The sequence below is a fragment of the Solenopsis invicta genome, chromosome 16, assembly GCF_016802725.1.
Source record: "Solenopsis invicta isolate M01_SB chromosome 16, UNIL_Sinv_3.0, whole genome shotgun sequence".
Lineage (NCBI taxonomy): Eukaryota > Metazoa > Arthropoda > Insecta > Hymenoptera > Formicidae > Solenopsis > Solenopsis invicta.
Window position 1 is genome coordinate 14,085,966 of NC_052679.1, and position 26,078 is coordinate 14,112,043.

The 26,078-nt window shown below is 31.1% G+C and overlaps 1 protein-coding gene across 1 annotated transcript in view; it reads left to right on the forward strand.

Moving 5' to 3' along the window:
- The window catches only part of LOC105204975 (suppressor of lurcher protein 1), a 486,519-nt gene that overhangs the window by 290,634 nt on the left and 169,807 nt on the right, over positions 1-26,078 (forward strand). The window contains exons 7-8 of the mRNA XM_026137763.2: positions 15,517-15,728; positions 16,998-17,072. Of these exons, the coding sequence (XP_025993548.2) occupies positions 15,517-15,728; positions 16,998-17,072 (287 nt within the window). The remainder of the gene's footprint in view (positions 1-15,516; positions 15,729-16,997; positions 17,073-26,078) is intronic.

Sequence of the window (26,078 nt, forward strand, 5' to 3'; positions counted from 1 at the left end):
AATCTTTAATTTACAGTTACTTTTTGGTTTTTTACCGGTTCTTAATATGTACAGAACTGTTTTCTTAAAACTGTTAAATTGATTGCTAAACTAATTCTACATTGAAAGAAGAATGATAAACTCTGAATTAGTGCAGTCAATACAGCTACAAAGAATGAACCTTTTAAAATTATTCTGTAATAACTATAATCCGTAAAAATTAATAACTAATTATCGAGGGGGTAATCACTTAATGTAATCGCGGGACAGTGTCTCCGAAATTATTATGAAATCTTTACGAAATCCTCATACAATCATTTTGCAATTAGACGTAATGATAAAGTCAGATGAAATCATCAGAAATTATAATAAAATCACCAGAAATCATATGTAAATCAGAAGAAATCATGTTGGATTTCTGTGTAATCAATTGAAATCATGTGTAATGATCATGAAATTTATGATAAAATCATGTATGACGATCATAAGATTTAATGAAATCAGTACAAGTTTTTGGCTTTTATAATCAATTTTTCATATTGTCTTTAAAAAAAAAAGTTATCAAAAATTTTTATGACCTTTTTAGTAAAAAAAATCTTTTATCAATCATAATGAATTCCAATAAAGTCTTGGATATATCTATTTTTTGAGTGGTTAGATCTCAATTTAATTTTATTGGAAAGAAATTAGCAAATAATGGTATTTATAGTTAAATAAAATCATTTTTATTCACAAGAAATTTGATAATAACATATGCAATCACGAAAAATTATTGTGTAATCAGATGAAATAATGTGAAATCAAATGAAATCATTTAATCTGTGGTACAACATTTTAGCTAGTGGTTACCTCCTTGCTAATTATAGTAAAATGTGAGAAATTTTTACATGCAGTTTTAAAGTTATGTTTCACATATGTATATATGTTTTCAGTTATTAGCAATTATTTTACGAAAACATAATGTATAAGAATTCCTCGCATTCGACTGATTTATGATTAGTCAATTTTTTTCTATTAGTATTTAATATTGTAGTAATAGACTTTTTAATTTTTATTTCTCTCTTCACATACATACATACATACACAATTTAATAGAATAAATATATAATAGCAAAAAGCATATTTTTAATTTTTAATTCCTCTTCTACCGCGCGAATAACTGTAATCGTTGAAAACCGTAAAAACCGTCAGTTTCAGTTTTCACTGGTCGAGAAATCGAAACTGAAAAACGAAACACCTATTTGACGTTTTATTAAACCGTAACCGGAACCGAACTAAAAAGAATCGTTTGGTCCATGTCCTTGATCTACTTTTTATTTGGCGATTTAAATATATTTATTTCATGAAGTCGCTTCTTACTGGATTTTTGTTTCACTTTAATTTTAGTTTGAAGTTACGTTACGTTAAGTTACATTAGATCATGGATGTTCGAAAAAGATATTGAGCATGTTGTCATGCATTTATGCTTTCTAAGTATATTCAGGATATTTCAGAAACTTCGAAATCCTTATCGACTTCCACTATACTTTCTGGACCGATAACTTTACAATTCAAACGAGAGACACGTAATCAAAGCCACAGGGTTGTTGAAAACTTTAAGACGCATTTTTGCATACTTTTATGTATACACGTATGCAATTATTAAAAGCGCAATCGCATTACAGTTAAAACGTAATTACAGTTAAAAAGAAAAACCAAAGTTGGAATTAGTGTATTCAACCATTACTGCCGAAGCAGACATATTTTTGTGGTTTTGGTAAAAATTAAATTGGTTTCGTCAGCGTAATTGAGATTTTATCTCTTTAATTTTGAACAAAATGTAAAAATATCTCTTAATTACGACAAACATTACAAATAATGTAATTTCCTTAAAATTATTTGATAAATAAGTTATAAATTAATTTAAAGACGTGAAGAACAATTAATTTGGTTATTTGATAACAGTATTTTTATGAAAATCAGAAAATAAATTTTCTCAAATTTTAACATGAATAGCAGAGGAAAGTCGCCAATACTAACGCAGATCTCATAAAGTGGCACTTTTATTTTTCGAAAATTAAACATTGCATTGTATTAATACTGGTAAAAACATGATCAATTTAATTAAAGAAATAGAATAATTAAATAAATAAAAATCCACAGTTTATACATTTATGACTGTTTTCTGTATAAAATTTGTTACAAACAATTTTTTTAAAAGAGAGAATAAAATTTACACGATTTTCTTTTGCATATTGCATAGTTTAAACAAGAGTGAGTAATGTGAGTATATTAATGGCAACATTAGAACATTTTACATGTTTTTAGTTTCCTAAAACTGTTTTATTTATACTTTTCTCTTTTATATTTTCTTGATCATACGGTTTGGAACATAAAATCACTGTGCGGCTTAAATTGACATGTTTCTCCATGAAAATATACAAAAACTACTAAAAAGTATTCAACTACATACAATGTTGACAGAAATTTCATAAATTTTTACACATTTTGTTTAATACTTTGAGATAGGAAATGCAGCGTTGTATGCAACAGATCCAAATGTACACTAAGACAAAAAACCAATAGAGAGGCTTAGTTCAATTCTAGCCTTTTAATTTTATAAACTTTAGTTTTATAAACTTTATTTTATAAACTTAATTATTCAACACGTAAGAATTTATATTATTATTTAATTTATCAATTTATTTTATAGTTAAAGCCAGCCGCGCACACTTTGCATGACTGTTTACCGTAACACGTACCGTAAGAATTTGCCAATCACGGTCGAGAATGATCTCACAATTTTGACAATTCTCGACCGTGATTGGCAAATTCTTATAACACGTGTTACGATTACGGTTATGCAAAGTATGTGCGACGATCCTAATTTTTTTCCTTACGAAACCAGACTGACAAGTCTGAATTCTGCCAATACTGTCTATTATACTAGTTTTAGGACTTAATTTCTTAGACATTCTGTTTGGATTATGTTGTAAAAACATTAATTAGAAAAAAAAACGGGAATGTGAGATATGTGGGGTGATACCATGTCTCGTAATTTGCATTGAATTCTAAAAGCAACCGTTAAAATTATTCCATTACAATCTATTTAGATATTATAGAATGGTTACTGGTCATTAGTGTTCACCGTATTTTTGTAAAGGCTGAATTTCAGAAATTTTGTAGGCAACGGAGATTTTTACAGATATACACTCGCTACGTAATTTAAGAAGTATGTTAAATATTGATTTTTTTTAACTTTGGTTTAGCTTAAAAGCTTTGAATTTGTAGTTTTTAAACAACATAAATGCAAATGAATTTAATGTGTGCCGTAATGTGTGTATGAATTCGGCATATAAAGTTATATCATTTATATCATGTAGTGAGAAGGGTCATGAGATGGTCGTGAGTCATTTGCATTACGAGCATGAAACCGCTCTTGCGACCTTGCAACCTCATAGTAGACGTTGCGTAATGCTTACTTAGCACAGAAATTATTTTAAAAAGATTCTAAAAGCAAACAAAATTATTTTAAAAAATTACTTTTCTCTTAAAATAAAATTTATTTTATAAAATGTTCATAAAACTTTCTTTTACGGCGCTTATTGATGTGTAAGATGAGGATGTAGGATCCGTTAACATGTGATTTTTTTCTATAATTGAATGTGCTTTTTATGACATTAATTGTTAGTATTCCATGAACCCCTTGCAAAATACGAAACAGTATCGTAAAAATTACTATACAATTCGATAGAAGACACTTTCTAATTTGTATTCGTGATTTTCAAGTTTTATTTTTAGCTTTCGTTAAAAAAACATTTAAAAACGAAATGGTATGCTAATAATGGTGACCTTCTTCTTATCATAATCTGAGATTGAAATTGGAGATTTTGTAAAGCAAATAAATGTCTTTCTGTTACTCATCTATTTTAGCAAAAGAATCTGTATGTTATTTTTAACAATTTGAGCACAACGCATTTTTCTAGCAAACTACGAAGCTTTTATATCCCTTCTTCTGGAGTATGTTGTAAAGTTTAAAAATTCATGACTCGTTCAGGCAAATCTTTGTTACGCTAATTGTGAATTACGACACCCATTAGTTATTAACATTAGGAGTTAACAAGACACAGTAACAAACATCAATATCACGAAGCTGTGGGCGAAACTTTTCTATTTAAAACTTTCTCTACCGATACAACCTTGTGTATTTGATACAGCTTGAACAGTGTGTATCAGTCGGTGCGCCGGCAATAGTCACTAGGATTAAGCACGCAATGGAGATTTACGCGAATGATAAAGTCGTCACTCTATCTTAATTTTGTATCTTTACCGCTCTTAAAGTGGTAAAAATCTAACTTTGTAATTAATCGACAAAAATATGCATCGTTATATTGAACGTTATTTGATCTGTCGTTTCTCTCTACGAATGTCTGCAACTCGCAGAAAATCAAATCGTCCCGGATTAATTCCGGAGTAAAATCTCTCCGCACTCACGGCAATCATAAAAGTTACTCCGCGCTATCTAGGGATTTTATCGACTAGGCGACGACACGAATAGATAATCGGCGTTGATTGGCCTGGCCGGCTATGTAAAACACTGGAGAATTGAGGTAGCACGAGACAGAGATTCGACACTCAGGGAGAAGTAAGTAAAGCCAAACGAACTATTAAACTAATCAAACGAACTCGTTTGAATGTTTGCCGAGGAGCAGTAATGACGGTGGGCATCGCGTCGTAAGCGTTGTCCTCTCTTCCGGGGAGAGACGTTGACGTCGTAAAGTCCTGATGAAGTCTGACTCTATCTGTGATGAACGACACGCAAGAAGTTCTCCGTAATTTTAAAGATTTCCTGTCGTTTAGTACCTTCTTTCTTATTCTTTAGAAAATACTTACTTCGTCTTTTCTTTGGCTTTGAGGGCACTTTTTCTTTTTCAAAATTTTTCTCCATGCATGTATTCTTTGAGAAGTAACTCGTTACTTGTAACAAAGTTACACTTGAAGTTTCTTTTTTCAATAACTGTAACTTTGTTCCTTTCTTTCTATAACTGTAACTTGGTTACATTTTTCTGGTAACTGGTCTTTAATTTAATAATTACCTTTATAATTTCTTTATATATTTCAAACTTATTCGTCAACGTATGGTCTGCGTTTAAGAGAATAAAGCGATAAATAATAGCTATCATATAAGTATTAAAATTGAGACTTTACTGTTTAAAATTTTTTATTCTTACGATAATTTTATCATAAAGTTTAGTAAATTTAGTGAATTATTAAAAACTATAAACACCATCAGTATTAATTTCAATTTTCTACTTTAACTAGAAAACCTCCAACCACAATAAAAAAATAAAAAACACGACAGAGAAAACAAGAGACAGATTTTGTAGAATTTTAGTTTGAGATTTCAAACAGTGATCTGCGTTTAAGAGAATAAAGTGATAAATAATCTTTCAAAATAGCCATCATATAAATATTAAAATTGAGACTTTACTCTTTAAAATTCTTGATTTGCGATAATTTTATTATAAAACTTGAATTTAGTAAATTATTAAAAACTATAAATACCATAAGAGTATTAAATTCAATTTTTTACTTTAACTTGAAAACTTCCAACCACAATAAAAAAAAAAACACGACAAAAAAACAAAAGACAGATTTGATATAGTTTTAGTTCGAGATTTCAAACGAATTATTTTGGAAAAATATAGTATACCACTCTTTTGTTAAAAAAAGCTTATTGTGATTATCTTTACGCATATTCTTGGTAGATTTAAAAATATTTCATTGATACTATAAAAATAAATCGATACTATTAAAATAATTTTTAATTTGTAATATCCCTTTAAAAATTTAAAAATTTTTTGTTATTTAAAAATTACCTCGTATATTACAACAATTTATTATAAATTATTAATTTGATTAAAATATTAAATATATTTTAGCTTCAAATAAAAATAATTGATTTATTATATATAAATTAATGTAGCATATAATCGACGATTAATAAATATAATAATACCAGAAATGTAAGATTCTTGTATTTAAAATAGTAATACATGAACAATACAAAAAATAAATAGAAATGTAATTGAAAAGTAACAAAAAACTCATTACTTTTTGGGTATCTATAACTATAGTTACAACATGTTGCTTTTCGAAGTCCGTAATTTGTAACGGTAAAAAAAGATTAATTACTTTCTGAGAGAAAAACTAACTGTAACTAGTTACTTCTACAAAGTAACTTTCTTAATCTTGTCTTTCAGACATACTGTAAAACACAGATAATACGTTTAAAACAAAGAGGTACGCAATTGCTACAGCGGCATTAAAGTAAGAGTCACTTTGCGAATCGTTATATACTACATACATCAAACTAAAAAAATGTAAGATTTTTAACATTAGAGATAAGTGGAAAATTTTTCTTGAAATAATTCTAATATTAATACTCAGATAAGCTTAAATTTATTTATTTATAAATAAATCTCTTTCTTACACGTCGTCTATCAGAAAGTAACGGAACTTTCGAAATAACGCACCAACGTGATTTATTTTATCAGTGGCATTGCTTAGCGAGATTCCTTTCCATTGATATAACGTCTTGAGCATCATTCTATATATATTATTCAGTTTCTAATCTACAGCGATTTAAATAAAGTTATATTCGGTACTCGTGGCAATTTTATCAAATCTCATCCATTGATTAAATACGGCGACCTTTCAGGTCTCTAGATTTTATTCTCGGGGGAAACGAAAAGAAGTCCAAATCAAATATAAAGGAGGGTTAGGGAGAGACCGTTGCCATGGCTGTTTCATGCTTCGTCACACAGTTAGGATAAAGAGCGACAAATGCCTTGTTTGCCCACGGTTCAGACCTCTTCTTTCTCACTTTCCCAAACGATGCATTACTGTCAAATAAGAATCTTTATTGACCGTCCTTTTATGCTTCACCATGTTAAAAAGAAGAAATAAATAAAGAAACCTAAAAATCGCAATGATTATTGAAATCATACGACTCCGCTTCAACAACAGTAGTTATAAAAATAATTATAAACTCTATAAGTAACATGGAACGATATTCCAAACAACAAATTAATGCTAAGGGATTCCATTAAACAATTACTAGCGAAAAAGCACGTTTAAGTCGTGTTGGCGCGCTATTTAAAAAATCCCGTAATTTTTTTAACAGATTATTTATTATTGACTGAAAATTTATCGTAAACGCGTATATTACAAATATATATTCATAAAGAAAAGTCACATGTATGAATGAAAAAGAGCTATCTAATTAAAAGGATATCTCTATAAATTTAAACTTTTAACGAAATGGTAATATTCAATGAAGAGATAGACGTAGTTATGTTTTTCGGGTTGACCAATGAACGAGCGAGTGAACGATCGATCGACGGACGAGGCTGCTGTAATTTGAACGCTACTGTACGTATTGAACTTCCTATACGTTTTATGAGCGTTCCATGTGCGTGCCGAGAATAATCGTGGTCGTTAGATATATCTCGTTACGTTGCGCGAGGAACGTTCGTGAGTTGGTCTTCCGCGATCGGTACTGTTCTTGAGTACTTAGAGTACGCGGAGCTGATGTTCCGTGTACTTACGGCATGCAAATCAGCGGGAGACCAGATACACTCGCGCTCGCCGACCCGCAGGGATCTGATGTATTATCAATCCATGAATGAGAGATAGCCTCTTCCTGCGCGCGACTCCAAATTTTACGATCGCCAATACGTCAAATTGCTAATGCTTCAGATATTACTGACATAAATCTGCCAGGCAGTAATACTGCGAGCTTGACTACCGATCCTTTCAAGCTGGCTGCCATAGATCCTCCTGTCTCCTCGTTTTCCCCCGGTTAGTACCATTGAGAGTGCGACAAGCTTGAACTTGGTATGCACGCGCTGAAGATCAGAATATTTTTTCGAGAAAGATCTATATATTTCATATGAGCTGTATTTCACGCTGAGATCTCTCTCTCTCTCTCTCTCTTTCTCTCTTTCTCTCTTTTTTTCGCGCGCGTTTCCTACACATGTGTAGTTCGGTAAACTTCATATTCCAACAAGCGCTACAAATACTGAGATATTTACGACGAATTCTACAGAATTGTGCCCCTATCAGTCTTTGTTAAGGATTTAGAGCCAGCAATACGAATTTAACGCACGAATTTCACCGCTCGTCGTAATTAACTTCTCCGCAATACGACCTCGGATTTCGACTCGACAGCGACAGCGTACTTTTACCGGAATTCTCTTTTTTAAATCCTGTAGTATGTGCCAGTTACACCTGACCTCTAAATCCTTTGAATACGGCGTGGACCACGATTCTACTTAACCCACATAAAGTTCCTCACTGCGCGAAGACTTAGAGGAGAGAATGGTGATTGGGAGGTCGACTTGGGGAAACGAGAGGTGCCTGGGGACTTGCAGTTGCAGCGTGCAGGAGTTAATCCTTGATAAATCCTCGAACTCTGTCCTAATTCAGTATTGAGCTCCCTTAATTTCATTCCGTTAGTGACCTTTTAACTTTGAACTCTGAAATCAGAATCGACGATTTTGCGATTGAAAGCTGCACAAGAAAATACCGAAACGAGTAATTTTGAGACTGAATTATCTTTACTTGATTTTGTTATTGGACAAAGACGCCTAAGTACAATTATAATAACTTAGCGAAGAAAATTTGATTTAAATATAAAGAAAGATTAATTTTTTCTTGAGGTATCTAAAAATTTTGCTACATACAGATCTGAGAATAATTTTGTTGATCATTCAATCTAGACGTTAGAGTGTCAAAACTTTTTTGCAACGATATTCATTTCGATTAAACATCTTTTATAATTACTTTAAAGGTCCAACAAAATTATTTTTAGCTCTATATTTAGCTAACTGTGTAACATATTTCGACGAAACTTTTCTCTCCGTGATTAGAAAAAAAAGTATTTATTACACACTTTATGAGTATGAAAAATACGCTCATAAAATCTGCGAAAATTATACACAATGAGACTAGCTCAAATAATACGAGAGCAAATGTAATTTTCGCAGCAAGTGCAACAAGACATGAATAAAGCAATTTCCAAATAGCATTATGCTATTACACAAATCTCAATATGAAAGCAACAAAGCTGAAAATAGAAAGAAAATATCATTCGGAAAGTAATTGACTTTTATATGTTTGCGCGTCTTCAGATACAATATTATGAACATAAAATAATTTTGTGTTATAAAAAAATCTAGCTTTATATGCGTATGTATAAGTACCATATATTAAAATTATAATTAGCACTATATTCATAATATGTGACAAGCAGAACCTCACGTTAAATTTTTTTCATTTTAAAGAAGTATATATATATTTTTTTTTTGTTTTTTTCCCAGACACATATATATTACTGCTTAAATTTTTAAGCTGTCAGCTTTATTTGGCAACGGTTTTATTTTGTGAGTATATGAAACTGGTACCAAATCTCGTTTAAACTTCACTCTATATTCTGTTTTGCAGGTTCTATCGGCGTTAAGCTGTAGCCCGTAGCATAGTGATTCACGAGCAATTTGTTGTCCATGCGGCAAAAGAGCGTGATTTATTTTTACAACAAAATTTTACAATTTTTAAATAATTAATTTAACTAGTACTGTGTAATTAATTCACTTTGAAAATATCAGGGCATCTATAATGTATATAAATGGATGCGTAAATTATTCAAAAGAAATATATATTTATATGTATGTATTATACAAGATGGGACATTTTGCATCAAGCGGATTACTTCTTCCAAAAATTAACGCAAACAAAAAGAAAAAATGTTTGAGGTTTGAAAATATTTGTATGCTTGTATAGTTGATCCGAATGGAATTGGTGGTCTTTTGAAAAATTTAGTATGGCGATTTAAATATGACGTCTAAAATCCACAAAATTTACAAGGAATCTTACAACACCTTTAATTAAAATGCGAAAGCCTGACACATCGACTTGGAAGTGATTACTATGATGAAGTTTTCAAGATAGTTGATTACGAATTTGGAAATAAAAATACAAAATTCAAAATGGCAAATTCGAATTGACCGGACCTGAAATCAATACGTAAAGTGTAAATATCATAATTGTTATTTAATTAAATCTAATATTCTGACCTGATTATTCTGACATTGATTTAACGACCAAAGTATCTCATTACTTGCAGCTTTTTTCTTTTAATGACAAAAAAAACATGTTTATTTTAGTATTCATTACTCGCGGATATTCATTACTGTCGAAAAAACTCGCATGCAAAAAATATTTATTTCTAAAATTAAAAGTCTTGTCAAAATTCACAAGAATTATTTATGTTACTGATGACGCAAAGCAGCACTATAAAAATAAATACCAAAAGAGTAATTCGATTTAGCCATACAAGCAGAATGGCATGCCACACAAATAGCAAAGACCTTGTGATTGTATTAATATTACTTTTAAAAGGAAAGCTACTTCTGCAAATCTTCAGGATAATCGAAGTCACCTTGAACTGGGCAAATCTTTTTGAAATTGTAAACACTAAGAATGAAAGCTTAGTGAGATTTAAAATCAAACAGTCAATAAATTAGAGTAAAAAATATAATACAACTTAAAAATATAATACTACAAAGACATAAGCTTAACAAAGTGATACAGATCTTCTCCCTGATATGCACCTCCCGGTGATCAACCGCTTATCCCATTCCTAATATTCCTTTCTTCTCTTAATATTTTTTCCCACACTCCACACAGTTATTAGCGATTTTCTTCGTGTCTTTTGTTCTGTTTCTAACATTACGAGTATGTTACGACCGTCTTGTATTATTATCACATCAGTTATATGATATTTTTATTTTTATTATTTATTCATTTATTTGTATTTTTACCTTATTGATTTCTCACTATTAAAATTTTAATAGCTTGGTTTTTCTTTTTATTTGTTTATTTAACAATTTAATTTATTTTATGTTCTAATGTTTTATTTGATTTATCTATGAACTATTTAATTATTTAATTTTAATACAATTAATTTAAAGATTTTTTGGTCGGGATGATGCTTGCAACCGGCAAGATCAAGGTATTTTTATTTCTATTTTAATTATTTATTTATTTATTTGTCTTTTTACTTTTTTAACTTCTTACAATTTTAATAGCTCGATTCTTCTTTTTATATGTTTATTTAATTTATTTAATTTAATTTATTTTTTAATGTTTTATTTGATTTATCTTTGAACTATTTAATTATTTAATTTTAATACTTTTAATGGTCAACTTTTATTCTTGTTGGTTGCATGCTGACATTTTTGCTATTATTATTTGGACTACTATTCCTGGTATTACCCGTCTATTTTATCGCTGTCATACAGAGAGTTCACATACTGACGAAAAAATACAGTAAACTTTTTTGAAGAATCTAATTCCGAGAGCTAATGATGGGCCTTAAGAGACATTAACTTTTAACACTAACGATTAATTCAACATATTCATCAATGCATTAAAGATAACTTCATGATAAGTCGAAACGTTTGCTGTTATTATTTTATATAATTACTAAGAACGAGAGAATTGCAATTGAGTTTATGTAATTATATTTGATAAATTTGCATTTATATCCAGCGCGGCTTGTATTATGTTTTTTGCTCTAACTTATTAACTATTTGATTTTAAATCTTTCTGACAATGTGTCGACGAGAAAAAAATTTTTAAATAGAGGAGAAGAGAGTAATATGGTACTTGTTTTTATTTTATTGAATAATGCATTGCATAATTGGTGGAAGAAAAAAAGTGGTTGCAATATAGTTATCCATAAAAGTAATTTTTAAAAATTAGTTTAGTATAAAAGAAACACAATACTTTGTTACAAAATCATATATTTTAATTTTCCATTGTTTAGATTTTTTCTGATTTTGAATTTTCCTGCGTTCAGAAACTTTAAAAGTACCATTAGAAATTTTATTAGAAATATTATTTTATTCCTGTTTAACACATGGTATAAAGACAACAGTATGCTCGTTTTATATCAGACCTCTGCGCATTTTCACCACGTTTGTTAAAGCTTACGTCATACTTGTATAAAGTCGAAACGAATCGAATATGATCGTTAGCGTGTTTGGCCGATTTATTCAAATTCAATTACTTGCTTCGTATAACATAACCTTTTATTAAATATAATGTCAAAAAAATTATTGGATTATTGGATTATTTTTCGCATACAAATACAATGACTTGTAACATGAAAGGTTAAGTCCGAAAGTTTTATTTTCAATATTCTGTATGCAATAATTTAAAAGTATTTGTTTTGTCAGATACTCCGCATTTTCTTAACATAATGCATACATAAATTAGAAAAAATATAATTCTCTTATTATTGCGTTGTTACATATTGATAAGTTAATAATTGTAAAAAAATTCCATTAACTTAAAGGAAACATAATACTTATATAAATTAGAACAAATATAATTGTCTTGATATTGTGTTAATACAAATTGATAAATTAATAATTATAATAAAGTTAAAATATATTAATACATTTTATTATAAAAACATATTAATACATTTCATTAACTTTACATACATTAGAAGTACATATGTTTAATAAATTTAATTTAGTTTAGTAAAAGCAATAAATTTAAAAAAAAAGGGATAAAAGGGAAAGGAAAGGAAAATCGACATACAAAGATGATTATTTTCATTAACTATCAAGTTCCTTTAAAGTACTGAAAAATTTTCTTTTTATTATTTAGTTATATTACATACACATATGCAGAAATATATTTCGATTAACATGACCGGGGATCGATTAGGTCGAATACATTTTTGACAACTTCCGATTCTGAGGTAAATCTTATCTTTTTTTATTTCACTCTTTAGTGACTTAGAAGAATCACACTTTATTTACAGTGAAAAACATATTCATTATGTTATACCTAAAATTTTGACATCGTCTATGAACGAATCTTCTACCTTGAGGTCGACAGTAATCTATTTATTTTTGTACCACAATTATCAACTTGTACTGAAGATAGCTCGAAAGAACAGCCGATATGTCTACAATATAATTTAATTTTAAACATTAAACGTCATTAATATTAATTGACTTTTGCGCATTATTTACTGCGCTTGACACGCATACGTCGTTTTATACTTATTGCTTTATCTCTTGTCATGAGTCGTACTATATATATTTAAATATATTTAAATATATTTTACTTTATAAAAACAATATTTGTAAGATAATGTAAATTATTAAGTACTATTTTCTTTAACATTATATAACAATTAATTAGATTGGATTACATATCTTCCTGAATGCCGATGGATCCAACAGTATTTGTATAACAGGATAAATGGACCAAATATTAGCTCCACACTGACATATTTATACGAAGTGGTTATATATAACGGATGAATGCTTTCGCTGTAACGTCAAATCAGAGGAGAATACCCGAACCTGACCAAATAACATCAACTCACGCAATTATTCACTGTTCACGCTTTCATGAAACATCACTATATGCGGTTATAACTAGATTTTCGTTTAATGTTTATCAAAACTTTACGCGCCGCTAATTACTTTTTAATGTAGGTGAGTTAAATCGATAACGTGCTAATAAATAACTGGAAAAAATTTTTTACTTTATATTTTCAGAATGATCAGCTGGATTATGTTTTTCTACAATTTAAAAAATGCCGATTTAGGAAAGGAGTTTAATAAACACGTTGACTTGAACATTATAATCGCAGAAGCCTCGGTTAAACCTAGCGCGAGAAAAAGGAAGATCTATTGAACTGAAAGGTGTTATACGCGAAATACGGTCGACAAATCTGCGATCGATAGCGTTAATTTATGTCGTGGCCGATGGCACTTCCTCCAAGACTGGTGGTAAAAATCTGTAAGAGCTCGGCTAAGAGCTGAGAAATGCCTCCATATATCAACGTTAAGCCGCTCCGTCAGATGCACTCGGATATTATCGTGAATGGTGCTGATGGATACCGAGAGACTCCTCCATCCAGCACTCGATACACTCCTACTTTACCCGAGTGCACGCTTATAGCATATACGCGTAACGCATATACACCTCTCGTTCGCCCATATAAAGTTATAGTTCGGAGAACTATCGATAATATCGACAGTATCAATAATCCCTTCCTATGGATATAAGTAATGAATAATCCCTTGCTACACATATACGCGCACGTTAACTTGCGAAAAGTTTAATAAAAACGAAAAGAAGATATAGAGCGGTTCTTTGTATCGCCACTTTGATACTTGAACGTGCTTTCACGCTTGAATTCAAGTTTCCAAAGGTAAACGCTACTTTAACGATATTCATGGAATAGCCACTGAGACATAGTAGACGGAATACGAAAATCGACGAAAGTAAAATGGAGTCGGTGATGGCCCGAAGTAAATCTTGTTGGGCACTTGAAGAATTCCGTGTACACACTCCGGGTGCGCAATGCTACGCTAGATTAACTTTGATAGAGGGATTTGCTTGCCTTCGCTTTGAGTTCACTTACGCGCACCACTAACTTCATGGTTAAACTTTTCAATTTGATTGTTTCAAACGGAGATTTGAGATTTGCATTTATACTCATTATGATATTCAGCCAAATTCTATGATCGATCAAATTGGCAATAACCTCTTGTTGATTCGCGATAAATGCAAAATGTTTCTACATCAATGAAAAATGACGACATCGCGCGCGTGTAAGTGCACGAGGTCAGAAGTCGCACGTGTAAGTTCAGAGGTAAGGTAGCGGAACGGATAGGCGGGACAGGGGTGGCTCTTTAATCTCTAGCTCTTCCGACGATAATCTTTCTCTGCCAACGTAATTGCTTAACCCATGCAAGTAATAAGGTTATCCCGTCTGCCGTCATCGATCAAGCCTTTAAACCGATCGAATCGACGATCCCGTCGATGTAGTACACGATTTCTAAAGCCGGAGGAAGGCGCCGAAGATGTAATACTCTGCTCTTCTTCAGTTCGATCGAGCGGAGTAGTTCGCGTATATACGTACGGAACGAATCGTCAGTCGTCGAGACTCTCTCCTTGGCCTGCCGCCCGCGGCGCTTGTCTTGCCAACGATACCGACAATCCTTTGTCACTGTACATACACTCTTTACAGTTTCGCCTTCAACCTCACTGAACTGTCTCGCTTCGTTCTACCTCTCGTCTCTTTTGTCTTCTCTTTTGGTTCCCCTCGCGCGTGTTATCTAGACGAGCCACAGTATTCAAAGCGGACTTAACGTACATACCTTCGTTGACGAGAATCTCGAGAACTCTCTTTATTCGCGCGCGTCCCGTTCCGAGATTTAAATCTATGTAAACTTGTACAAAATAAGGTGCTTCGACAGCTTTGACTCAGAGGACAATATTAAGTCAGCGAGATTACATTAAACAGATTTTCTCAATGGATTTTATATTTCTTTACTTCTTAGCGCAAGTGGCAATTAAATTAAAAGAGAATATTCCAATTTCTCTGAGCGGATTAGTCACGACTGAAGGTAATGTGCCGGTAAGTTGCCGACTTCTAACGAAAGGCACATCCTGTTACAGTTGCCTGAATAGGGCGGATTTAATCAGGGTGCACGACGGAACGGATTCAGGGGCGCCCACAATAGCTGTGCTCTGTAACCAGGGAGCGGAAGTGGAGGTACTCAGCACAGGATCAGGTCTCTACGTCGAGTTCGTCGCTAATTCCGAGTGGCCGGGCCAAGGCTTCAAGGCGATGTTCCAGTTCCAGCCATTGGACGATGCGCTACATCCTGGTCAGTAACGAACGACGATTACTTGTCGACATCATCCTTCCGTTCATCTCACTCCCATCCCGCTATGACCAAAACTCTTTCTTCAACGCCGCTTCGTTTCTCACAATGTGATAAGATCGCGGTTATTGATAACGTTTTCCGCTCATGTGAGCTCCTAAAATCATGAGGAGAGCCATTAAATTATTCTTATGTGCTTTGTCTTATATCAGCTTTTAGATGATTACAGAAATATTTTTTAAATCTTGAAAATTTTGCATATTTATGTCAGAATACCCACTTTGTCACTTATATGGCATTTTTTCATTCTTATGAAGGCAAACATATTCAAATTTTTTTAATAATTTTTTTATTATTTTATTTTATTTATTCAACATTATATCATAGAAATGTTTATCTCATCCGACAACAGAAATTTTTATGTAACTTATAATCTTTATTGAAAGTATTTATATCTTTGCGATAAGTATAAACATATATAGTTTTTAATAATTGATTGAAGAAGAATAATCATAAAATCGCAAAGTAATTATTAAAAATTTAGTTGATCAAAATATTAAGTATATTAAATATTATATGTCAAATTTGAACCCAATCGATATCGTAAAGCTAAGTAGAAGAAGTTCAAAAGCTCACCATTACGTGTCGCTGCGCCGAATCATGAAAGCGCCATGAAACAGAGCTTTTAGGAAGCTTTCCGATAATGTTGGAGCTTTTCACGGTCGGTAAGGAAGATCATGAGGCTTTCCAACAGACTGTAACAATCAGAGAGAACGTTAGCACCTTCTTTGCTTACTCGGTAATTGACCAAAGCGTTCAATATATAGTTTTCATACACTCGGACTATTTTTTGAATTTACCCATTGTTATTACTATACTTTTCGACATTGCCATTAACAGATACATAAAAAAAAATTATAAATGAATATATCATATGGTATTAATTATCATGAGTTTCCAACTGAGTTTCCAACATATTATATCGACATATTGTTACAAAGTGTAATTGTCGATAATGCCTTTGCTCATTATACGATTAATGAGCATTCAATCAATGTCAACATTAAATCATTATTTTGACAAAATCTAAGAGTTAAAGCGTTGGTGTTCTCATTTTGAACAAGAATACCTTTATGTATTTACAAGACAATGAATCATGTGGGTAGATCCTTTGTACTAAGGTAGATTGGCTGCGGTCCATTGCATACGCGACTCCCTGTTGTAATTAACGGCACTGTATATTCTGGGGATAATTACAATAATGTGTTTCAGAGCCGGACAAGGTCCCGGGGGCCGTTACGGGAAACCCCAAGTACTCGGTCATCGGACCAGCTGTCAGCGCTACTAGTAAGTATACATTGCATGCTTTGCACGCGATTTATCACCTTTCTTAATCAATAATTGCCTTGCAACGTCCCATGGTACTTCCTCCGCGGAAGATAAATTTGTGCGGACTAAAGTACTGTAAAATTGGAATTTTACCTTAACGATGGTAGGCATTACCTCGGTTAAATGTGAAAAAAGTACAAGGATTGTCTGCACCGATAAATGATATGGCTTACGAACTTGTATCATAAATTTATCAGATCTGCTAGCTTCATAAAAAAAACACACAGATAAACAAGATAAATTATCACACCCGCGGGACTTTTCGAACGACTGAAACGTAATCTGGGAAACGTGACGCACAGTCCAGGAAACGGGATACCTCAATGTAAAATAAAATTTTACTTTAGACGCAACATACTTTTATGAAGTCTGAAAGAATAAGGGTAACATCAGCCTCGAGGGTATATGGATCCTGTCGTTGTTTAAAAGGATTATTTTGATGTCTTCAACATGAATGTCGGCGAATACGTGTAGAAATATGATTTTCCCCAGAGCCCTCGACACATAACTTCTCCGTAACGTAGCAGCGTATAAACTTTGTGAGTACTTTACGCTTGTAGAATCATCACCCGTATATTATGGACGATGGTGAAAGCTCGACGGACTCCAGACTTCACGACTTTTTCATGAAAATAAGATGCTTGTCTCCTAAATATTTACCATAAACTTACTTGACAAATTGACTCCCGCCGATGACTTGACTTCTCTCTATTTGTTTGTTTCCACGGCTTCAAATTCAAAACTTATTCCATCGTTTAGTAATACTTACGATATAGGCGCAATTTAGAAATATCAAACGTTATAATGTTTCTATTCTATATATATTTCTGTCTATAAATTTATTTTTTTCATTATATTATTGTGCGATGAAAAAGAACATGATTTACAGATTAAATCTGCAAATCAGTCACAGTGATTGTAATTTATTTTAAATTTATAACTAATGTATATATACATATTGGTTATTTCTTCCATAATTTGCAAAATTTTAATTACACATTCCTGATGTAAAAATAAGACAAAGTACAAAAATGTTGACGGTATAATACTTTTTACATAAGAAGTACTTGCAGTAGACAAATCAAGTAGTCTAAAGTTAATGTGGTCCGACAGTACATCATACAATGAGTACTTTTGAGCTCTTGTTACAATTTTTATAAACTTGAAGTAATTACAATAATGTTGAAATACTTCATTTCTTAAGTCATATTTAAACATAAAAAATAAGACTATTGTATCCATTGTACACATCATAATTGTATAAAAAGATTTTAAAAATAATTATATCGAATTGTCAAAACTTGCAATGTTATACAACTTTAAAAAAGACATCCAGAGATTTCATATAACTCAACAACCTAATGGAAAATATATACTGATAAGGCTGCAAAACTTATAAACAAATAGTTTTGTTTTTATTAATAAAAAATATTTACACGCCATTTACACTAGCATTATGACGTTTATAACCATTTTTATTTAAAATTTATTACATTGTGTTCAAAATGTTTTAAATTTATCGCGGTAAACATATTTCTTAAGGAATTAAATTTGTTCTCACATTTCTTAAGAAATATGTATTTCTTAAGAAATATATTTATCAGACTCCGGTAAATAATTGAAAGGAGTTAGTAGTAGGATGAATTAAAGAAACAATTGTTTCTATTATTTCAGAAATGGTTCAAAATGCAGGAATTAATTTAATTCAATGAGCACGTCTTTGTATAGAATTAGGAGAGGAACATTTTATACTATTAAACTGAAATACGGTCCAACCAATGATACAAATATTTTCACTTAACGAAAATCCAACATTTTATATATAACAACCTAATATATGTACATACAGGATCATTTTAAAGTAGAAAATAATGCATTAAGTCTAATGTCGTTACTGTTATAATTATTTTTTGTAACAAGAGTTACTTTTATTCATTACGCTAACGTCGTTACGCTTTTAAAATGACGATAACGAATTTTATCGTTACTGTAAAATGAACGCATAGTCAAAAGATTGTTCCCACCATTATATAATATACTTTGGGCTAGAATGACGGTGATGGGACACGTAGGAGATTTTGTCTCCTCGGATGTGTGCGTGAACTTAATATTATATACGATGGCATTATTTCATTTTGCTTCCTTTTTTATACTAACAGAAATAAACAAAATTAGAACTTGTAAAAATCTGAATTTATTATTGTCTGAAAATGTACATAACAGTTGCTTTTATTATTATTATTATTATTGTTGTTGTTGTTGTTGTTATTGTTATTATTATTATTATTATTATTAGAAACATACGTATGCATCATGTTGTGATTAATCAAATTACTATAGATTTCGTCCCTATCAGCAGACAATGTTTTTTACATATTTGTTCTTTATTATAACGTTTTTTAAATATTTAAAAAACATTTAAAAAATATTGTTTCCTGATAGGAGTATTGAACTGGTGAAACACCGATATAGACAATTGAATGTCACTCTGAAAAAAAATCATTAAAATTTTGTAAAAAAATAACAAATTGTTATTTTTTATGTAACGATAACATGTTGCATTTTAAAATTAGTAATAAATAGTTATTTTTTACGTAATGATAATGCTAATATATTACTTGTATAAAAATCCCCAACTCTTGACCAATCTTTTTTCGGCAATGGATGATTGTCAGAGATTGGAAAGAAATTTTTCATTACCGCAGCCTATCTGTATTTTAGTTTAATAGTATAAATTGCGTAACAGTGACATCGATTTTCCGAAAGTAGGCTAGTAAATCTAGGTCAAGTCTGACATTTTAAAAGCTAATTTCACAATCTCTGGTTAAGTATCAACCGTAAGTGATTATTTCTAGTCGATTCTATTTAACAGCAAATGCGATTGATCAATTCCAATAAAAAAATCTGCCGATTAAGTTAACCGGGGGTTGTAAAACTAGCCCTAAATGGAAACATAGGTCCAACAAAGCATCGTTGTATATATTTTTTGAAAAACAAATAACTTTTATTTAAATTATTTGTTATACTTATCATAGTTTTTTCGAGACAAATAAGGAAATGTTGAATTAAAATTAATGTAAAGTACTGAGTAGAAACATGGCAAAAATGTTTATAAATAAAATTTTCGCTACTTTAAGAATAATCTCATTTATAAATGCGCGTTTTTCTTTAACTCTGTTGCTGATCAATTTTCTTTCAAACCTCCTTACACACGCACACGCACACACAAACACACGCGCGCGCGCGCGCGCGCACACACACACACACTCTCTCTCTCTCTCTCTCTCTCTCTCTCTCTCTCTCTCTCTCTCTCTCTCTCTCTCTCCCTCTCTACTCGCAAGGACAATAGTTGTTATATACTCTGACAGACATATTGTGTAAATTCTGCACAATAACAGCATCAGGAATTGACATTAAAATTTTGCAATAATTGCACTAAAATGACCTCATAACTCATAACGCAGCAATTTTGTCGAATAATAAAATTTCTAAATAACTTTCTAAAGTTTTTGGAGTGGAATTTTATCTAAAAGAGTGGAATTTCACTCCAAAGATTTTAGAAAGAGTATTTGGCAAAAATTGAACAATATAAACGAAAAGCCTTAACAGAAGCTAAATCTTAGTGTTGATATTTATTGGGTGATTTTATATACCTCTTCAAGTTCACGAAATTGCGCACCAAATAACTTTTCGGTATTAAAACACTGTTCTAAGTTGAACAAAAGTTATTAAATTGAAAATCAATTTTATAATAACTGATTCTAACAAGCGTTTAAATGTGAGAACTCTTTCCCACCTAAAGAAAGAACTAAAAAATTTAAATTTAAAAGTTAATGTTTGAAATATAAATATTTTACAATTATTTCAAAAACCATTTCATTCTTTATTTAGAATGTAACAATGCCGAATATATAATATTTCATGTTGCAATATTATAATTATACATTTTTACAAACATGTAAATGGATATGTAAAACACGCGTTAATTATATTTCTAAATGTTTTATACGTAATACTTTTAAAATATTTTTTTCAATTATTAAACAATGTTTTTCTAATTTTAATTTTGAAAATATATCTACAAAATAATTCGTCATGTCATCATAATTTTATTGAAACAAATATGCAATATATATTTATACAAATTACGAGCTTTTATTTACATCCATCGTTTTCGATGCGCGCAACATATGCACACGGGGCCCTTTAACATTTAATCACATGCATTCAAATTATTCAAATACTCCGAGACTTGATTCTAATCTCAATTTGTACGTGGTACTCTCAAGACCTCCGACATGTTTACTCATGTAAATCTATCTCTTAATACGGGTGAACAACAACAGCTGCGGCGTACGTAGGAATGCGTGACAATGAGAACCTTTACCAGCACAAGGAGTCATGAGGGTGCTCGAGGCTCGAATGCCATTGAGGATCCTATGAGACGCCGAAGCTTATGAAGGACGATCCTGTCTTTCAATTCTTCTTCATACGATTCTAGAATTAAAACAGCTACAAATAAAATCGATACGCGATACATCGGCCTGCTTTTATTTCCCAAGTATTACGCTATAAATATTCAAAGTATGCATTGATATATTTTCGTTCCGTTATGTTTGAAAAAAATTGACATTTAATTAAATTGACATTTTTTATCCTTTGTAATATCGTACAAAATACGGCAGACTAACGAACAATTTCTCAAACACTTTAGCGTTGAGATCGTCAATAGGCGAATTAATGATCGCGAGAGGGAGATTGAAGTGTTTTGAAAAACAGTATCGGTAGATCTCGATCATAGATCCGTGGCACTCTTGTGCACTAACTGTAATTACGTAAAGTGAGAATGAGCAATGTCGTCGTAGTAAGAGTGGGTTTCATTTACGTAATTGGTTAGTTACGTGAAAATATAGTCGGTTCGCATCGTGAAAACCTACCAAGGGGTTAACTTTTGCGTATTCTCGCCTCTCTCCACGTCTTCCTTTTTTAATCGAACGGGAACGAAACGGACGTCGATAAGGTAATTACCGTAGAAATTAAGTGCGCCGATAAATAGACGGGGAAAGTTGTTCTATCGGAAACGGATGGTCAGGTTTTCCAATTTTTTTACACTTGATTGTGAGAGAAGGAACAAATTGCTTACCGGGACGGTGTACACTGGGCGCAATAACGTGTACATCCAGGATCGCTTTATAGGTCCCTCGTACAGTGCGCTGTTTACCGTACAAGGCGGAGTGAAGCGAATAAGCAATAAATAATGTGGACAAACTCGCGCGTGTCAACGAGGGTAATGTTCCGCTAAACGTATATACACGTTAGCTCCCCGAAAAATAACGTATTTCGTCGTGGATAATGTCAGCCGCGAGACGGTAAATTCTGATGGCTATGCCAGACTGTCGTCGCCTCGACCGACGACGACGACGACGGCGGGAGACCGAGGGTCGAGAATGCGAGGGAGAAACGAAACGGGAATGTACGAATGATGGATCGAAATTCTACAATTTTCTCACTCCGTTCGGGAAGGTGCTATGTATGTGCTATGCTCGCACGATGCTAACTTTGCAAACGATGTAACGTTGTTTCCCGGTATTTTACGCTCGTCTCCAAGCCGGAAAGTACGCTTTCCTGTGAAACTAATAATAACTTTCTGCACTGCGCACGCTTTACACTTAAGATGTAAGTGTCGCAAACTTCGTGCGACGTACCCAGTTGCGATAACAAATTTCCCTTACTACTATTAGAGCGATTTAATTGCCGATGAAATATCGTTCCTTCTGTCAAGGGCTAGAATAAAAAGATTCTTCTTTTCTCGCGAGGATGATGAATGTTATCTAGACGGTAACATCGGCGTTATGGTCTTATAGCACGATTGTGGTAGGTACGGTCTCTTTTTCTTAACTTATTAAACCTCTTAAATTCATATCATTTATATGGGACGACACTATTAACTCGACAAAATATTGATAGCGCGTTTTGTCTAACAAATTTCAAGAATCACGAATCACGGCTGTCGATTCGCTTAGCGGAACAGATCATTTTGTAATTGCAATAATGTACCACAACAATATCGATAAACTTTAGATTGATGTGCCGTTACGGCTCATAATTTATGAAGGGAATAACAAATTTACATGGCCGTAAGTGGGGCGCAAGCACTCCAATTTTATATTCTTGAATATTCAAGTTATTCATCAGTTATGAATATGTACGCTCATCTAGCGCATTGCACACGCACCTAGTTAAAAATATTCTACTGGCGTGCTGATCAGGTATACAGGTGTATGCATAACGGTAAATTTACTACATAATGAATGGCACATTGATGTCGCATACCTCAATCGCAGATATTGTTTGTTATACGCTAATTTATTGAACAGGTGGCTGCAAATATGTATGAACGGTGCGTTGCACGCCGTAAAAGAAAAGAGATACTCTCGAGTATTTTTTGTGGAAAATTCGAAAAATTGCAATGATTATTGTCGTGATTTATTTTATGAGAATTTGTCAATCAATTACACTGAGAATTTATCAACTGAACCGTGATTCTTTTTCATTCGATCGTTGAATTTTATTTAGAATTGCCATACATGCATTATAATTGCGAGGAAGTTCGTGGTTGCTGTATTACAGTATATATCAAGCCATTACAGCGTAAAAGCATCGCGATAAAACGGAAGAGATACTTATACCCTCTCCGAAAGGATTTCTGATAACAAAATTAAAAATATTCTCCATGACTTAATTTCATTACAATCATATGCGGTATAAAAGTAAAGTGATGTTAATACGAGATCTGTAATTTCCGTTCTCCTTCATCGAATTATTATAAACGTGATTGTCTTCTAACATAACAGTAATATAATGCATAAACTTTATCTTATATATTCTTACATTCAGAATAAAAATTTACTTGATGTTACGATATACGATTAAACGCTACGCGAAATATTATCGATAGGGAATGTGTGGACAAATACTCACTTGTACATTAAGAGAATTATTTATAAAAATAAAAATTTTACTTGATTTGAAAAAATAATTTATTTGTATATTTCTAACTAAATATTTATTCAAAACAAATTAATACATTTTGTTGATTAAAAAAAACATTTTTTTTAAATTATAAACGTAAAAACATTTTTTTAATTAAAAAACATTTGTCTAACAAAAAAACTCAATAATTGACTCAAAAAAAACAAATATTAAATATAAAGAAATGTTTGTCTCATTAAAAGGTTTTTTGTTAAATTTAAAAAAATAATGTCCAGAATAAAAAAATTTGTAATTTAAATTTAAAGAATGTTATTTAAAAAATTTTTGTAACGCTTTTTCAGACCAACATAAAATATTCAAGTAAAAATATTTACATCAATTATAAACTGTTAGTCACAGGTATTTGCATTAATATAGTATTTAATATACTGCACTGTTAAAACGCTTTATTTATTTTTATTTCAGAGCTCAATTTTAAGGTTTATATTCATTACTTCATCATCACTTTATAAAAACATGGTTGAATGCTGTGCCTTTTATTCCATTGTATGTGGTTTTCTAATTACGAGAAATAAAACTTTGCCGCGTCTATCTGTCGATAATACCACGTACTACTCTAGCTTTCAATCTCATACAATACAAATATTTGGTTGCTTGAATAAAATTTGTTATTTAAAACAAAAATATAATATTTTTCTGCAAATAAATAATTTATTAACAAAACAATTTATTTAGATTTTCTTTATTTATAACTTAAATAAATTTTTATTTAATTACAAGTTTTATGTTTAAAAATTCTCATTTTCTTCTTCATAAAAAATTTTTACATTACAACAATTTAAATTAAAGAGATCCTTTTTAAATTAAAAAATTTTAATTTTAAAAAATTACTTTGTGTATATAAAAAAATACTTTGAATGCATAAGTGTATTTCTAAAATCTAAAAAATATTTCTCTTAATTAAAAAAAACACCCAAAGAAATATTTTTTAATTTAACAAATATTTATCTCAGTGTAAGAAAGATTTAACTCTAAACATTATAATTAATGCATCCGCTGAAAGCCCAACCTTTGCTTATGCGTAAAGCGAGTTCTCATGAGCCTTTACGCTGTGAAGTGAGATATTTTTTTATATTTTTACGGAATGGACTCTTTTATGGGCCTTCTTGAAAATGATAAAAAAAATTCTTTAAATTCTCTCTTTAATTCAATTTATTATTAAATTAAGAACATTATGAAATTATTACAAATTTTCATTGTCTAAATCTGTCTGTAAAAATTAATAGGACAGCGTCAAGGTTATTTTATTCTAAATTTGAGAATTTTCCGTTTAAAAATGAAATATTCTTTTCCCAACAATAATTATATGATTGTCCCTACATTAATCTTGTTTTATAATACATGGTAAGGTTGCCGAAATTGCACCACTTTTGACATAAAAACTTATAACTAACAAATTATGAGGAATATTTTTAATTTTGTTACGTCATAATAAAATACAACATTTCTTTTTTTATATTTATTTCTTTCAAAATTTTGTGTATTAGCATAAATTTTTAAAAGACCATTTTTAAAAAACCTTTAAATAGTGCGATTTAAGCAACTAGTCTCCTAAATCGAATTACAAGTTAATAACATTACTCTTTCTGGGATAAAACAACACTTTTTCTGCTAGATTTTTTCTCTGAAAAATCCGTTGAATTAACATAATTTTATTAATATAGGAGATAAATACCGTAGTAAACTAAATGTAATTTCCGTCAATGTCATAATTTCGATCATTTTTCAATAATATTGCAATAACATTGCTACATTACGGTAATATTGTTACAATATATGCTCTGTATGATTATTACATTTGATTTCATATTATATATAACCATCAAAGCAATAGTGCGATTTAGGAGACTAAAGCATTTTTTAAAAATTTATTAATTTAATTTACAAATAAGAACCCAAAGTTATTTAAAC